At 46.0% G+C, this 18,244-nt stretch overlaps 1 protein-coding gene across 8 annotated transcripts in view; it reads right to left on the bottom strand.

Moving 5' to 3' along the window:
• LOC310661417 (uncharacterized protein) overlaps positions 1-18,244 on the bottom strand; it is a 122,396-nt gene that overhangs the window by 79,196 nt on the left and 24,956 nt on the right. For 6 of the 8 annotated variants that reach the window (XM_083407347.1, XM_083407348.1, XM_083407352.1 and 3 more), the window contains 7 exons: positions 11,446-11,589; positions 10,414-10,485; positions 8,964-9,107; positions 7,012-7,083; positions 2,413-2,556; positions 2,116-2,187; positions 642-785 (listed from right to left, as the gene is read on the bottom strand). In XM_083407347.1, coding sequence (XP_083263473.1) covers positions 642-785; positions 2,116-2,187; positions 2,413-2,556; positions 7,012-7,083; positions 8,964-9,107; positions 10,414-10,485; positions 11,446-11,589 — 792 coding nt within the window. The remainder of the gene's footprint in view (positions 1-641; positions 786-2,115; positions 2,188-2,412; positions 2,557-7,011; positions 7,084-8,963; positions 9,108-10,413; positions 10,486-11,445; positions 11,590-18,244) is intronic. The other 2 variants (XM_083407354.1, XM_083407349.1) reach the window with 2 other exon arrangements.

Here is an 18,244-nt window from a genome sequence, read left to right as displayed (position 1 = left end):
CTCTGAAGGTTTATTGGATTACTGTGGCTGGGTGGCCATCTGCCAGGGATTCTTTCGCTGTGATTCCAGGGGGTTAGTCTAGATGGCTCTTTGGGTCCCCTTCCAGCTCTACAGTTCTAAGATTCTATGATTCCCCCAAAGAGGAACCAGCTTATCTGACAGCCTTTATGTCACACAGCTCCACCAATCAGAAGCAGGCCCATCAATCAAAGTTAAAACTTGCAGCCGTGCATTCTGCCCTACTCACAAGCCACATATGAAAAATGTCACATGTGAAGTAGCTTTCAAATTACAGTCGTACCTTGGATCTCAAACACCTTGGTACTCAGACGTTTAGCTCCTGAACGCCGCAAACCCGGAAGTGAGTGTTCCGGTTTGCAAATGTTCTTTGGAACCTGAACGTCTGACGGGGCTTCAGATTGGCTGCAGGAGCTTCCTGCAGCCAATCAGAAGCTGTGCTTTGGTTGCCAAATATTTTGGATGTTGAGCAGACTTTCGGAACGGATTCCGTTCGACTTCCAAGGTACGACTGCACTGAAAGAGGAAGGAAATGTTCTCGCGCCTGCTCTCCCGGGTTCAGGTCCTGTGAACTCGGGAGGTCCTTGGCAAAATGAGTAACATGTGTAAGAATGAATGCTCACCGGAAACTACCACAGAATTTATGGCTTGCTTTAGTTCTGGTTTAGTTAAATGGACCCCAATGGTTCTGAAGCAGGCCTCCACATCCGACACCTTCACTTTCTCATCCTTGAACTGGCTAAAAGTCTTGATGGCGTTGTTCAGAACTACAGGGAGGAAGAACAGAAGATGGCAAAACTGTCGGCACTGATAATAAGAGGCATAATTTTAGAATCTTTTAAGGAGGACCAGAGACCCTTTCTAGTCTGTTTAAAAAATGTATTTTCCATATCTGAAAGCCACAGCAGGGTTTTGAAGCTTAAGGGGGGGGAAAATAGCCAAACATATTAAGAAACTTGTTAGAGAGGATAAAACTGGATATGGTGGGATTATAAAATGCAACTCTTTGAAATTCTGATGACAAACACTGATGATGGGTGAGCAGGAAGTCATTAGTATTGTAGAATTGGATATAACTGTTGAGTGACAAAATGCAACTTTTAAGCCTGAAATAAAATAAAATATGTGCCGACGAGACTGGTGACTGGGGCCATATAACACCAGTCCTAAAGGACCTACATTGGCTCCCAGTATGTTTCCAAGCACAGTTCAATGTGTTGGTGCTGAGCTTTAAAGCCCTAAATGGCCTCGGCCCAGTATACCTGAAGGAGCGTCTCCACCCCCATCGTTCAGCCCGGACACTGAGGTCCAGCTCCGAGGGCCTTCTGGCAGTTCCCTCACTGCAAGAAGCGAGGTTACAGGGAACAAGGCAGAGGGCCTTCTCAGTAGTGGCACCCACCCGGTGGAACGCCCTCCCATCAGATGTCAAGGAGATTAAAGAACTACACAACTTTTTGAAGACATCTGAAGGCAGCCCTGTGTCTGGAAGATTTTAACATTTTACATTTTATGGTGGTACCTTGGTTGTCGAACGTAATCCGTTCCAGAAGAAAATTCGACTTCTGAAACCAAAGCATTTACTTCTGGAAGCATTTACTTACGGAAAATTCAATATGGAAACCGTGTGGCACGTTCAACTTCCGAAAAGCGTTACTTCCAGATTTTTGCCATTCGAAAACCGAAATGTTTGACTTCTGAGATGTTTGAAAACTGAGGTGTCACAGTATTATGTTTTTATTTGTTGGAAGCCGCCCAGAGTCGCTTGGGCAACCCAGCCAGATGGGCGGAAAATAACAACAAGAAAGAAAGAAAGAAAGAAAGAAAGAAAGAAAGAAAGAGGAGGAGCCTTCCTTAAAAACTCAGTCACAAAGCCTTTCAGTCCGACTGTGTTGTACTCTGTGTCCCTCAGTAGGCCTGGAAGCCAGGGAAGAGACACCTGGTGGTAGGGGTGCAAGAGGCATGATACAAAACAGGCTCCAAATCGGTTCTTTTCAAAAAGCTGGATTTGAAAGAAAACTTCAACACAGGTTTCCCCCTCTAATAGCGTAATTCCCCACCCACCACTACCGTGTTCCTAACCTGTGCCTTCCCCCTCACCTTCCATTTCTGTGAAGCGTCGCAATTTGGATATCTTCTTCATGACTTGCCCAATATCAATTTTCCCAGTTTCTGCAGAGGGGAAAGAGATTACATCGAACGATGGGACAGCAAGTCCTGGGACCTTTTCTCCCACTGGACTCTTTCTCTATTAAAGATCTCTTCTATATCACGTCCCTCACACACCTGCAGCCTGAGGCACCTCGTGGTTCCCGTTGCCAGGCAACAGCAGGCGACTGAGAAGGCACGACCAAGGCCTCACCCTCCCAATAGGTGTCCTTACCCAGTAATACTCACTATCAGAAGTTGTCCTCGTGATTAGCTGTTCATACTCGTGTGGGTTTAAGCGAATGCCCATGCTCTTGAGGGTGGGATTGAGTTCATCCAGCGAGATTCTGTTTTCCTGAAGGGTGTCAACGGCTTTGATGATGCCCTTCAGCACTAAGAGGTAAAGCAATGTTGAGTTTTACTCACACTAACCAGCAACTGGTATAATGGCCCCTTGGCCAAAACATTAAAAGTGAATCTCTGCACCCCTCATCCCACTTTGAGGCCTTTCCAAGAAGCAAAGAGCTAGAAGGATAATCTAATCCGGCATTTCCTGATCTGCTAGTGTATTTTAGAACTAAATGGAACAAGGAATGTCTTCAGTGAGTCTAAAACAGGCATAGGCAAACTCGGCCCTCCGGATGTTTTGGGACTACAACTCCCATCATCCCTAAATAACAGGACCAGTGGTCAGGAATGATGGGAATTGTAGTCTCAAAACATCTGGAGGGCCAAGTTTGCCTGTGCCTGGTCTAAAGCACTCATCTACAAAGAAGGCTGCTATGGCCTGGCCTGGCCTTCTCCCAATCCTGTGTCCATGTTTTTGGAGCAACTGAATAATTCCATCATACTGTAAACAGATGTACAGAAAATAGATGTCCTCAGAGGAGGCAGCTGTGTAACTGCTCAGGGAAAGAAAACCGTAGTTTGGAATGAGAGAGAGAGAGAGAGAGAGAGAGAGAGAGAGAGAGAGAGGAGCTGCATGCAAGAAGTCATCTGGAGATGTAGGGGAACCTCTCACTGGATATCTGACATGGAAGCAGTGGATCTTTTTATACCTGAAGGAGCGTCTCCACCCCCATCATTCAGCCCGGACACTGAGGTCCAGCTCTGAGGGCCTTCTGGCGGTTCCCTCATTGCGAGAAGTGAGGTTACAGGGAACCAGACAGAGGGCCTTCTTGGTAGTGGCACCCTTCCTGTCAAGGAAATAAACAACTATCTGACTTTTAGAAGACATCTGAAGGCAGCCCTGTTTAGGGAAGTTTTTAATGTTTGAAGTTTCATGCTGTTTTTAGTCCTCTGCTGGAAGCTGCCCAGAGTGGCTGGGGAAACCCAGCCAGATTAAGGTTACCAGACGTCCCCGTTTCCCGGGGACAGTCCCCAGATTTACAAATCAGTCCCCTGACAAAATCCTATCATTCCTATTGAAACTGAAAAGTGTCCCCGGATTCATTGAAAAATATCTGGTAACCTTAAGCCAGATGGGCGTGGTGTGTGTGATGTGATATATATATATTTGTTTACACACACACACACACACACACACACAAACAGATACACAAAGATTTGGGATCTGGCTTCCAAGGCAACGAAAGGCCATCACACCAGTCTTCCGTCACTTATGACACTTGTGAATGTCAAGACCTTGAAGTCTGGCCGTGACCCACACACAGAGGGTGCACTGCCAGCAGAACTGATCGGAGTGGGGATTGGACCCTAGTCCCAACACTGATTTGGAGCCCAAGACGTGCCCCCCCCCCGCGCTTGACATCTTGGGCCCCTAGGGAGAATGGGGTGGTGCTAGCCATTCAAATCATCTTGAGTCAAGACTGAGACTTGTTTGTTTGCCCTGCTACTCTCCCTGGGGAAAACTGCGGTTTACTGCTGAATTGGAACGAATGTCAATTTGTTTTTTTGTTTTTTTTGCAGATGGATGTCTGTTCCGAACGGTAGGTTTTCCTGGGGACAGTGGCAGGACAAACCTGACCCCCACCTAAAAATCAAGGCACAAACGAAAGTGTGCATGAACCCTGAGCTTGTCATGGAAGGAGATCTCCATGCCCTGAGCCCTGTCCAGGGTCCTGAAAGACCTGCCTCTAAACACCCTAATTTTTAGGAAGCCTTATGCTGACTGGAACGAACACTGTCTTGTTGCCTGCATCTATCTCTTTCTACCCTATGGTGTTCACTCAATTGGTTCCCCCACAGGAATGAAATGGGGCAAGAAGTTATCAAGAACAGATGCTAGCAAACGTGGGCTTACCCTGGTTAATAGCTACAGGAGGCAGTTATATATTAGGTAAAGGTAAAGGCACCCCTGACCATTAGGTCCAGTCGTGACCGACTCTGGGGTTGCGGCGCTCATCTCGGTTTATTGGCCAAGGGAGCCGGTGTACAGCTTTTGGGTCATGGGGCCAGCATGACTAAGCCGCTTCTGGTGAACCAGAGCAGTGCACAGAAATGCCGTTTACCTTCACACCGGAGCGGTACCTATTTATTTACTTGCACTTTGAGGTGCTTTCGAACTGCTAGGTTGGAAGGAGCAGGGACTGAGCAACGGGAGCTCACCCTGTTGTGGGGATTCGAACTGCCGACCTTCTGATTGGCAAGTCCTAGGCTCTGTGGTTTAACCCACAGCTCACTACAGCCACCCGCGTCCCTATATTACCCACAACTTAATCTGATGCACAACGCTGCGTTGTATCAAATATCTGAAGAATATTTTGCTGTTGCTTTTTTTAAAAAAGAAAATCTGTTATTTCCCTTACAAAATACATAATTTTTCAGTTAAAAAAGGCTGTTGGGGAAAATGGCACCGTTTGCTGAAAAATGCAGCTCTACTTCAAACAAAACCAGTTGGTAGAGCATGAGACTCTTAATCTCAGGGACGTGGGTTTGAGCCCCACGTTGGGCAAAAATTCTTCCATTGCAGAGGGTTGGACTGACCCTTGTGGTCCTTTCCAACTCTACAGTTCTATGATTCTATAAGAATCAGAGAGCCAGTGTGGTGTAGTGGTTAAGAAGAGTAGACTTGTATTCTGGTGAACCAGGTTCGATTCCCCGCTCCTCCACATGCAGCTGCTGGGTGACCTTGGGCCAGTCACACTTCTCTGAAGTCTCTCAGCCCCACTCACCTCACAGAGTGTTTGTTGTGGGGAAGGAAGGGAAAGGAGAATGTTAGCTGCTTTGAGACTCCTTCGGGTAGTGATAAAGCGGGAGATCAAATCCAAAGTCCTCCTCCCGCCCAGGTAGTCTTGAAATAATTTGTATCCACAGGAACCTTCTGAATCGTAATGATTAAGTCAGGGGCGTCTTACCCATAGAGGCTAGTGGCACGGGGCGCCAGGGCACCAAGTTCTGGAGGGTGCCAGGGAAGAGGTGGAGGCTGGACGCGGCGCCTCCTGGCATCAGCTCGCCTGCCTCCGCCATGCCGCGCTGAAGCAGTACTGCACCCGGAGCCTCCCTCTGCTATGGCCACCATGGCACGAAGTGGCCAGCTGAGCCAGGAGGCGCCGCGTCCAGCCTCTGCCTCTTACCCACCGGAGGAGCTGCCCTTCAGCCACTGCCCACTTCCTCCAGCCCCGCCGGCAGCGCTGTTCTCCCTAGAAAAAGGTGGACAACTCTGGGAAATGGGGTGGGGGGCACCGGAGGGAGCTTTACACTACGGCGCCGGATATACTTAAGATGGCCCTGGATTAAGTGCCGGCCTACTGTATTATTAAAGGGATGCGGGTGACACTGTGGGTTAAACCACAGAGCCTAGGACTTGCCAATCAGAAGGTCAGCAGTTCGAATCCCCGCAACGGGGTGAGCTCCTGTTGCTTGGTCCCTGCTCCTGCCAACCTAGCAGTTCGAAAGCACGTCAAAGTGCAAGTAGATAAACAGGTACCGCTCCGAAGGGAAGGTAAACGGCATTTCCATGCGCTGCTCTGGTTTGCCAGAAGCGGCTTAGTCATGCTGGCCACATGACCTGGAAGTTGTACGCCAGCTCTCTTGCCCAATAAAGCGAGATGAGCGCCGCAACCCCAGAGTCGGCCATGACTGGACCAAATGGTCAGGGGTCCCTTTACCTTTACCTTACCATATTATTTGCTCATTTATTACATTTATATAGTACTTTTTCCTCCAAGGAGGTCTCAGGGTCCTGTGCATATTTCTCCCCACCCCATTTTTCTCTTCACAACAACCCTGTGAGGTAGGTTAGGCTGAGAGACAGTGACTGGGCCCAAGGTCACTTTGTGCAAGTCATCCAGTGGATAAAATTGATGAGTTAGTTAATAATAATAATATTACTTAATAAATAACACTGAATTAGTAATAATTAATTGGTAACTACCCCTTCGTCGATCACTGCTTTGTCGTGGCAAAGGGGCTTGAATAACTCCAAAAAGGTCTGAGCTATGCCGTGCAGGGCCACCCAAGACAGACAGGTCATAGCCAAGAGTTTAGACTAAATGTGCTCCACCAGGAGAAGGAACTGGCAAACCACTCCAGTATTTTGCCAAGAAAACTCCATGGAGATAAAAAAAGGAGTAGCTTTGAGAAGAAAGTGAGGGTTTCCAAGGCACGATCTAGTTCATGGGGTCACGGAGAGTCAAACACGACTAAGATGACTAAACAACAATAACTGGTAACTATACTACTGCAAACCCTAGCAGATAGGTGAATTGAATTACGATATCCCAGCTCAAACAGAGCATCAATGGTGCCTCATATCCATAGCTGTCAACTTTTCCCTTTTCTTGCGAGGAATCCTATTCGGAATAAAGGAATTTCTCTTAAAAAAGGGGAAATGTTGACAGCTATGCTCATATCCTCTGTCCCTCCCCAGCTGAAAATCTCACTTACCTGTCAGATCAGAGAAGTGTGGAGTGTTGGTAAAGACTTTCATGAAGTCTTTCACAACTACCTTTCCATCACCTACAAATCAAATGTATAAAGTATATATTTAAAAAAGTTTACCTTTTTAAACCAGTAGGAGGGGACAGGAAAAGGGGGTGGGGCGATGAATATAATACCTATATAACATGCTTCCCTCCCCAGTTGACTGTCATGGGGTGGAATTTGGAGAAAGGGCTTTGGTGTGGGCCAAGTTGAAGGACACGGAGAAATTGGACTACATCCCAAAGAAGGGTGACGAGGACCATGAGGGGCCTGGGAACTAAACCCCAAGAGGAATGGTTGAAAAAGCTGTTAAGCCTGGAGAAGAGGAGATTAAGGGGAGTGGGAAAGCAACCTTCCAATATCTGAAGTGCTGTCTTGCTGAAGGTGGAGCAGACTTGCTCTCAGATGTTCCACAGGGGAGGGCAAGACCCAGTGGGTGGAAACTGCAGGGAAGTAAGCTTTTAGCAAAACTCTAGGAGAATTGCCATAGCGGTAAAAGCACTTGGATGGAAGAACAGCCTTCAAGAGCGATGGGCTGGCCATTGCCGGAGGTATTTAAGAAGAGGCGGAATGGCCATCTGTCAGCAATGCCACAGCTGCATCCTGCAGGAACTCCAATGTCCCTTCCAACAGTTCTAGGAAGCAAAACAGCCAAGCTGGACATCATTTTGGGCTAATGTTTCTCTGGGGCAGAATGGGAGGTTAATGTAGACCAGCGGTTCTCAACCTGTGGGTCCCCAGAGGTTGTTGGACTACAACTCCCATCATCCCTGAGCTCTGGCCTTGCTAGCTAGGGGTGATGGGAGTTGTAGTTCAACATCATCTGGGGACTCACAGGTTGAGAAAGGCTGATGTAGACCAAGGTCCTCCAGATGTTATTGTACTACAATTCTAATTAGCTCCAGGCAGTGCTTTTTTCTGGGGGGGGGGGGGACACAGGGGTATGCATACCGCTAAATATTTTGTGAATCTAACAGGAGAAGAAACTAAAAATAAATAAATAAATGTTAAGTTTCTTCCCTAGCATGATGAATCATTAGTTCCATTGCTACTCCTGATGGTGGCCTCACTTCCTGTCATGGTGTTTCCTGAGTCACAAGACGGAAGCGAGAGTTTAATTTGTGAAGCAGCATGGAATGTGGATGTGTGGTGTTTTACCAATGAATGTCGGGAAGATGTTTGTTTGCACAGCCTCATGCCAATGTGGAAGTTACTGTGAGCTGTCAGCTGTGTAATATGAGGCAATGCACGTCCTTTGTAAAGGTAAAGGGACCCCTGACCATTAGGTCCAGTCGTGGCCGACTCTGGGGTTGCGGTGCTCATCTCGCTTTATTGGCCAAGGGAGCTGGCGTACAGCTTCTGGGTCATGTGGCCAGCATGACTAAGCCGTTTCTGGCGAACCAGAGCAGAGCTTGGAAACGCTGTTTACCTTCCCGCCGGAGTGGTACCTATTTATCTACTTGCACTTTGACATGCTTTCGAACTGCTAGGTTGGCAGGAGCAGGGACCGAGCAACGGGAGCTCACCCTGTCGCGGGGATTCGAACTGCCGACCTTCTGATCGGCAAGCTCTAGGCTCTGTGGTTTAACCCCCAGCGCCACCCGCGTCCCTACGTTCTTTGTACTTTTGTCCATTTACTGTATTTATTTCCCCTGATCTGAATTATAAAATGGTGATTTTCTTGAGTCAAAATGAGAGTACCCCTAAACATTTTTTTTGGGGGGGGGAGGAGCACTGGTCCCAGGTGGCATGGGGGGTGATGGGAGCTGTAGTCCAACCACACATGGAGAGCACCATTTTGACAACCCCTGATGTAGACTGGGCGGTTGCAGAAGACATTGCAAGACAGAAAAAACCTCCCTGCTGCAGTGCTGGCTGGGTATTCCAGCATTTCCAGTATTTCCTCCTGTACTTACCATCCACAGATACGTGTTTCAGAGCTCGCTTGAAATCGTGGTCGGACAGGTGGACCCCCATGCATCTCGCAAAGGCCGGGAGGTCGTGCACCGCCACCTTGCCTCCTTCAATCTTGTCGATGGCTTGAATGGCACCTTTCAACACTGCAGACATGGACACCTGATGTCTCAGCTGAACCTCAGCCTAGAACTTTATCCCAAGAACACACCTTGCGCACAGTGTGTTGGTTCTCACTCCCCAGAGAGGGCTGTATATTCCTGGCCTGCAACAACCACCGTCCGTGAACGGTGTTGGCTGGGAATGCTGGAGCTTTGGAGTCCACATGCAGTGACAGTGGTGTAGCGTGGGTTGTCAGCACCCGGGGCAAGGCAAGTCATTTGCGTCCCCTAACCCGTGGATTTACTCCCCCTAACCCTAACCCCCAGATGTTGCGCCCGGTGCAGCCGGCCCCCCCTGCACCCCCCAAGCTACGCCACTGTGCAGTGATGGGAACAAGCTTTTCAATTTTAAGTAAATAAATAAGCAAACAAACAAACAAACAAACGGAAGCATCACCACAGCAGCAACCAAAGGTGAGCATGGGGCGAAAATATTTGAGGAAATTCAGCAGGCCCCCTTGCAAACAGGACGAAGCCCCCCATCCTGCTTTTTTCACTTGTAAGATGGGCCGATACTGAGGGTTCAGGTCAGTGCTTCCATGCCTCTGTGTTCCCACTAGACTATGGGATGTCAGCAGCAGAATCCTACATCAGCTATACCTTCAAGAACAAGTACAGTGGTACCTCGAGTTAAGTACTTAAACCAGGCAAGAGGGTCTTCTCAGTGGTGGCACCCACCCTGTGGAACGCCATCCCGTCAGATGTCAAGGAGATGAGTAACTATATAACCTTTAGAAGACATCTGAAGGAATCCCTGTACAGTGATACCTCGGGTTAAGTACTTAATTCATTCCGGAGGTCCGTTCTTAACCTGAAACTGTTCTTAACCTGAAGCACCACTTTAGCTAATGGGGCCTCCCACTGCCACCGCACCGCCGTCGCGCGATTTCTGTTCTTAACCTGAGGTATTATTTCTGGGTTAGCGGAGTCTGTAACCTGAAGCGTATGTAACCCGAGGTACCACTGTACAGTCCTTTTAGCAAAGGAAGTTCTTTGGGTGATCTAAACACGTTTGTTTGTCCTGGAGGATTCATCATCAGCCTCTTTAAAAAATTTTTTACTTGGTTTCTTCTAAGGATTTGTCTCCCCCCACACTGTCACAGCGCTGGAGAAAACATCTGCCCTGGTTTTTTAAAAAAACGACCCCTGGCAATCATTATGCGGGGCTTGGATATTCCACTACTGGCAATAGCTTGGCTCTTGGTGTAACCAAGGGGTGAGAGCAAGCATCCTTCGTCCCCCTGGAAAGACATTTAACCCAACCTTACGCAGGAAGGTCTGGTCTGCTTACTTGCGAATTCAGTGATGCGGCTTGTTTTCCCCAAGGCAGACACAAAGTTGGAGAAGTTCACCATCCCATCTCCTGCAACGTCAAGTTTTAAGCATGAGATCATGAGGGTTTGTTCACAGGGATTGGCAGACAACTGTATGAACCTGCCTTTGTCACCCAACACCATTCTCTGTGTCCGGGTCCCAAAGAAGCACAGAGGTTCGTGAACAGAGACCGGACCTGCCGCCCCAGCCCCACAATCAAGCTAAGGGTGGTGGGAGAGAAAGCCATTCTCTCTAAGTCCTCCACAGGAGGTGGCCTCCCTTAGTAGTTCAAAGTATCGTATTTTTCGCCCTATAGGACGCACTTTTTCCCCTCCAAAAATGAAGGGGAAATGTGTGTGCGTCCTATGGGGCGAATGCAGGCTTTCGCTGAAGCCTGGAGAGTGAGAGGGGTCGGTGCGCACTGACCCCTCTCGCTCTCCAGGCTTCAGGAGAGCCGCAGCGCCAGCCCCACAAGGTTGGGGGACAGCGGGGAGGCGGAACGCCGCCATCCCGCTGTCTCCCGATGTGGTTTGGAGCCTGACGGCGGGGAGACGCGTGCTTCTCCCTGCCGCCAGCCCTGCAAGCTCCGGGGACAGCGGGGAGGCGCAGCGCGTCTTCCCGCTGTCCCCGGACCTGGTCTGCAGGCGGGCGGCGGGGAGAAGAGCGCTTCTCCCCGCTGCCGGCCCCACAAGTGCCTGGGGGGGGGAAATAATTTTTTTTCTATTTCCCCCCCAAAAAACTTGGTGCGTCCTATGGGCCGGTGCGTCCTATGGGGCGAAATATATGGTAAATAAATTATACTGCTGGCTGATGGTCTTTGAGGCCTGCCAGACTAACAGAGCCACTGCAGCAGCACACACAGATTTTTAGATTTGAAAAAATAAATAAAAACCAGAAGGAAGAAAGGGAGGGAGTTGAGGTGCTCTGGCAAGTTTGGAACGGAAAGGAGCACCGCACACTGGCCACACCAGCCCAAAGGCGAAGGCCAAAGGACCCTGGAGAGACTCACTTGCCAAACCCGCCTTCTGCAGCACATCCTGGAACTCTTTCTCATTCACACTCACTCCCATTTTGTGAAAGGTGGAGTGCAGTTCATTGCCTTTCAGGTAATCTTCTGCAAGGGTGTTGAGGATATCGAAGGCATTCTGCAAGGCTGAAGAGAGACTCTAGTTAGGGGCAAACTACATGCTATACACAGAACCAGCGAGAGGCGGGTGGCGCTGTGGTCGAAACCACTGAGTCTCTTGGGCTTGCCGATCAAGGGTCGGTGGTTCAAATCCGTGTGATGGGGTGAGCTCCCGTTGCTCTGTCCCAGCTCCTGCCAATCTAGCAGTTCGAAAGCATGTCAAAGTGCAAGTAGATAAATAGGTACCGCTGCGGCGGAAAGGTAAATGGTGTTTCCATGGGCTCTGGTTTCCGTCACGGTTGCGCCAGAAGCGGTTTAGTCCTGCTGGCCACATGACCCAGAAAACTGTCTGTAGACAAATGCCGGCTCCCTCGGCCTGAAGAGGAGATGAGCGCGGCAACCCCATAGTCGCCTTTGACTGGACTTAACCATCCGGGGTCCTTTACCATTCACCTTTTTACCTTTACACGCAGATCCAAGTAACAAAGCAGAAAGCTTGTTTAAAGAACAAGCAGCTTCCCAAGGGGGTGGATTTGAGCAGAGGAGGAGAGACAGAGGGAAGGGTATGCTTAACTCTGCCAACCATTGTACAGTATTCTAAATTATCCCTTCTCAGGCCTACATCTCCTCACCAAGATTTCACATTCACCTAGATTCCCACCACCTCACATTTCTGTGTCTACTTTTGGGTGGTGGTGATCATGTAGACAGAGACAGTCTTTGTTGTTGTTGTTGTGCCCTTTATGAAAAGATCCCAGGGCGGTATACAACATTAAGAAGATATTTTACGGAGCATGATAATACAAACATACTACAAAGCATAATAATATACAGTGGTACCTCAGGTTAAGAACTTAATTCGTTCCGGAGGTCCGTTCTTAACCTGAAACCGTTCTTAACCTGAGGTACCACTTTAGCTAATGGGGCCTCCCGCTGCCGCCGCGCCCCTGGAGCACAATTTCTGTTCTCGTCCTGAGGTAAAGTTCTTAACCCGAGGTACTCTTTCTGGGTTAGTGGAGTCTGTAACCTGAAGCGTCTATAACTCATTATATGAAAATGATGTATCGCTGGTACCTAACTCCTACTAAATTAGCAAAAATGTATAGAACTGCTAAAAATACATGTTGGAAGTGTAAAGAGAAGGAAGGCACATTACACCAGATGAGGTGGACATGTAAAAAAAAAAAAAAAAAGGATATTGGAAAATAATTTATAACGAGTTGAAAAAAATGTTTAAAATAACTTTTGTAAAAAAACAAAACAAAAACAAAACCTACAGCTTTCTTACTAGTAATTTTAGGTCCAGAAATTCCTAAGGATCGGAACAGATTATTTATGCATGCTACAACAGCTGCACGGATGCTGCTTGCCCAAAGATGGGAGGAGGACAATCTACCTACAAAAGAAGAATGACTGATAAAGACGATGGACTATGCCGTATTGGCGGAAATGACAGGGAAAATCAGAGATCAAGAGGAAAATAAATTTAATAAAGAAAAGAATGAGGAAGTTTTTAAAGTTATTTGAAAGAAGACTGTAAACAATTGAGAACATTGGCAGGATTTTAAAAACGCTTGTAATGAAGCGAGAACTATGATAAAAATTCAGATTTAAGAAAATATGGATGCAGTTTGGAAAGAATATCTGGGAAAACCCTGGAGGGAAGTTCAGGGATTCTGGGAATCCTATTAGTAAAATGATTATGATTTATGTATGATGACAAATTTTAAAAGTGATAATGAATTTACAAAATTATATATACAAGGGCCCTCTAAAGTAAAGGGGCAACTCCCCACCCGCTATGTGAGGTAAGCAGAGTTTTACATAACAAGAGGCCCATTCTGCTGTCATCCCTAGTGAATGCTGGCCAATGGAATGCAAGGTTGTGTTCTGCCCACCACCAGACGCCATTAGAAACTTGTGGACACATTTCCCAAGGCAATAGATGACAGCAAAGGGCCGCGAGAAAAGAAGTTGCTGTGGTTCCATTTCAAACCCTTCAGCAGCAGAGGAGTGCTAGGAAACACCAACAAAAACTACAATCTTTGCAGAAATGCCCGCTTCAAGTAAGAATCAGTTCCAGCTCTTTTTCTTTGGGATTTCAAAAGATGACCACTACCTGTTGGGCCCTGGACCTATGCCTTCCAAAGCCTGCTCTCTCTCTCTCTCTCTCTGCTTAGGTGGTGAGAGTGTTTCTCCATCCCCACCCAGGCACCGAAGGCTCAGACGCAGGTATAGGCAAACTCGGCCTTCCAGATGTTTTGGGACTACAACTCCCATCATCCCTAGCTAGCAGGACCAGTGGTCAGGGATGATGGGAGTTGTAGTCCCGAAACACCTGGAGGGCCGAGTTTGCCTATGCCTGGCTCAGAGTATGGCTGCCAAAGAGGCCTAGAGGACCACACGCAGCTTGTGGGTTTGCCCACTGCTACTTTAGGGTCTCTAAAATGGCCATTCGGGGTGGCTGAGATGCAGGGGAGAGATTGGGCACCAGCCCCCATAGGTGGGGACGCAATTGTCTTTTTTTTTTATATATATAAATGTTTATTAGGTTTTACATAAACAATAAAAAACAACATAAACAACACATAAAACAGAAAAAATACACAAACATATAACACAAAAACAACAATAATAAAAAATAAAAATAAAGAAAATTTAAAAATACCCTTTTTGTCTTCGTAAAAACCTTGCATTTACTTGTTTCTGCGACTTCCCCCAACCTCCCTGCTCTGTATTCCAAATCAAATGTTCTGTCTGCAAATTCTTTCCCTTTATCATAATTTAATTTTCTCATCATCTTAAATCCATATCCCATAGTTATATTTCCTTCAATCTAGATTTTGGATCTTTTTCTATTCACCTTTCTTGCTAAAAACCAGTCACCTTCAGTCCGATATCTTCAAATATTCGTTATCTTACAGTATTTCTGTAAATAGTCTTTAAATTTCCTCCAATCTTCCCTCACCGTCTCTTCTCCCTGGTCTCTAATCCTGCCAGTCATTTCTGCTGATTCCATGTAGTCGATGACTTTCATCTGCCATTCTTCCAGAGTGGGTAGCTCTTCTGTCTTCCAATACTGTGCGATGAGTATTCTTGCTGCTGCTGTAGCATACATAAAAAAGGTCCTATCCTTCTTATGCACCTGTTGGCCAACCATACCCAGGAGAAAGGCTTCTGGCTTCTTAGGAAATGTGTATTTAAACACTTTTTTCAACTCATTATAAATCGTCTCCCAGAATGCCTTAATCTTTGGGCACGTCCACCAAAGGTGAAAGAATGTACCTTCAACTTCTTTACATTTCCAAAATTTATTATCGGACAAATGATAAATTTTTGCGAGCTTGACTGGTGTCATGTACCACCTATAAATCATTTTCATAATATTCTCTCTTAGGGCATTAGATGCCGTGAATTTTATACCGGTGGTCCATAACCGTTCCCAGTCAGCAAACATTATGTTATGACCCAAATCTTGTGCCCATTTAATCATCACTGATTTCACTTCCTCATCCTGTGTGTTCCATTTTAGCAGCAAGTTATACATTCTTGACAAAATCTTAGTTTTGGGTTCTAACAGTTCTGTCTCCAGTTTTGATTTCTCCACCTGGAAGCCAATTTTTCTGTCCATTTTAAATGCCTCCATTATTTGATGATAATGGAGCCAATCTCGGACTTTACTTTTTAATTTATCAAAACTCTGTAGTTTCAATTTGTCTCCGTCTTGTTCTAAAATCTCCCAATATTTTGGCCAGTTGGCCTCCATATTAAGCTTTTTTAGTGCTTTTGCTTCCATTGGGGACAACCACCTTGGAGTCTTGGTTTCAAGCAAATCTTTATACCTCATCCAAACTTTAAACAATGCATTCCTAACAATGTGAATTTTAAACATTCTATGCACTTTAACCTTGTCATACCATAGATATGCATGCCAACCAAAAACATTATTAAATCCTTCTAGGTCTAACATGTCAGTATTTTCAAGAAGTAGCCATTCTTTTAGCCAGCAAAAGGCTGCCGCCTCATAATAAAGTTTCAAATCTGGCAGGGCAAAGCCCCCTCTTTCCTTTGCATCGGTCAGTATTTTAAATTTTATCCTTGGCTTTTTGCCCTGCCAGACGAATCTGGATATATCTCTTTGCCACCTCTTGAAACAATCAATCTTGTCTATAATTTGCAGTGTCTGAAATAAAAACAACATTCTTGGCAATACATTCATCTTTATCACAGCAATACGACCCATTAAGGAGAGTTTCAAATTAGACCATATGTCTAGATCTTTCTTTATCTCCGACCAACTTTTCTCATAATTATCTTTATATAAATTTCCGTTTTTAGCAGTCATAGTAATACCCAAATATTTCACTTTTTTCGCTACTGTCAATCCTGTCTCATTCTGAAACCTTTCTTTCTCAATTTCTGTTAGATTCTTTGTCAAAACTTTAGTTTTTGTTTTGTTCAATTTAAACCCTGCCAGTCGACCAAACTCTTGGATCAGTTCTAAGGCTCTTTTCACACTGGATTCTGGCTCCTGTAATGTCAAAACTAGGTCATCTGCAAATGCTCTTAATTTATATTGTTTAGCTCCGACCTGAATCCCTCTAACCAGTTGGTCCTTTCTAATCATATTGGTGGGGACGCAATTGTCAGCAAGAGCAAAGGGAAGCAGGCTGCAATTCACTCCAAATCTTTGGAATACGGCAGGCAAATTTCTAAAATAATAAAAACTTTTCAGTGCCACTGTAGATTTTTCTAAGCCCACGTATTCAACCAGAAAGCAAAAGGCTATATATTAGAAGGCAGTTTCCCTCTCTGTCTTTTCCTCTGTATTTTAAGTTAATTGGGTTAGACCCACTGAAAACAATGGACCTAAGTTCGCCATTATTCATTAATTTCAATAGGTCTGTTCTGATTACAACTTAAGTGAATACAACTCACCATGTTTTTAATTGTGTGCCATTTTTTTTCTCCCCCCCCAACCCTTTTATATACTCCATTTATATTTTTATATGGCTTTATCGTGCTGTTACTTATTTGTAACGTATTGAATTTTGTTGTTAGGTTCCTTGGGCATTACTATTATTTTAATGGAAAGGCAGGGTACACAGGTAACAGACAAAAACAATACCCTTTGGGCAAGTCATGAGGAGCATCCATGTAGAACTTGGATCAAATATAGACTGGGATTCCAAATTATGTTAGCCAGTGCTAATCAAGATCCTTCCATGGGCAAGTCCATGCTGATCTTCACCAACCAATCCAAGGGTTCCACGAGGGCCAAAGCAGGACATGAGGCAGGAAACCAGGCAAGGTCAGGCACAGGGTCTCAGGCAGGTTCTAGCAAACAGCAATGTTGCTTCCGCAACCTGGGGCGGGGCCCGGCAGCCTTTTATCTTTGTTGGGGTAATGGCCGGTCCTGATCCCCCGGTGACTCACCTCCCTGTCTCGCCCGAAGGCGAGCACTCCTTCTGTGAGTACTCAGGTCTCTCCTTCTCTCAGACCTTAGTCTCTGCAGCTCAGGAGATGTTGGTGGGTTACTGGACCCAGAGGCCGCCTCAGCCTCTCCTGACCCAACTGGTAGTGGAGCAGCTGTAAGTGATGGCCCAGCTGAAGACAACGAGGTAATCCCCGCATCTGTAGCCAGGGCAGGCTCAGGCCCCTGACTTGGCCCAGCTGGTGCTTCTTGCAGGAGAACCTGTGCAGACTGGGGCTCTTCAGAATCAGGCCCCAGACTAGGTTCAGATGCCGCCTGAGGCAAAGGATCCGATACGGACTGAGACTCCTCTGGTTCCAATGGCGATGAAGCTGATGGACTACATGGAATTGGTGGAAATGACTGGCAGAATCCGAGACCAGGGAGAAGAGTCGGTGGAAGAAGATTGGAAAAAATTCAAAGTATATTTACAGAAATATTGCAAAATTAATGAATGTTAGAAGAATGCTGGAATGAAGTTATATGGTTTTAGCAGAAATGTTATAAAGAATTAAGTGAAAACTGATTGTTAATGGGCCAAAGTGGAAAATTTAAAGTTAGATTGTGTTAAGATAAATTATAGAACAAAAAATTGAGAAAGATGGAAAGGATTTGCTGAACTAGCTAAATTGAACTAGAATACAAAAAAGGGAGGTGTGGGAGGTCGAGGAAACAAGCAAATGAAAAGTAAAGATATGGAAACATTGGATGTGTTTTTAAATGTTTCTGTTTTCCTTGTTGCTTTAATGTACTGTTTTTCTTTTTACTTTTGATGTATTGTTTGTTAATTTTTTTATTGTTTTTTGTTGTTGTTTTTTTGTCTCCTTTTTTCTGTAGATATTAAACTTTTAATAAATATTATTATTATTATTTTAAAAAGAGACTCCTCTGGTTCCGAGGCCGAGCCCGAGTCTCAGGACCTCACAAGGTTTTTCTTATGTTCTTGTAGCACTTGGCTTTGTTTCGCATGAAAAGGCGATTGTTCATGAGGAGTGGTTTTTGCACCCTTTGAAAAGGCAACTTTGACACAGAACTGAAACCTGAACTCTGCACCAACTGAGGGTAGCACTCACTTCATGCTATGCGGGCCGAGTTGGGATGATCCAATGGATACTTGCAATTGTTCTTAGGTGCAAAGCCAGGAGGTTTCAAGGGTGCGCTTCAAACAAAGCTGAACGATAACTGAAGACTGGCCTGTATTTACAAACA

This window comes from Podarcis tiliguerta, assembly GCF_965153285.1.
Source record: "Podarcis tiliguerta genome assembly, chromosome: 13".
In the NCBI taxonomy this organism is placed as follows: Eukaryota; Metazoa; Chordata; class Lepidosauria; order Squamata; family Lacertidae; genus Podarcis; species Podarcis tiliguerta.
This window is presented reverse-complemented; position numbering and strand designations above follow the sequence as displayed.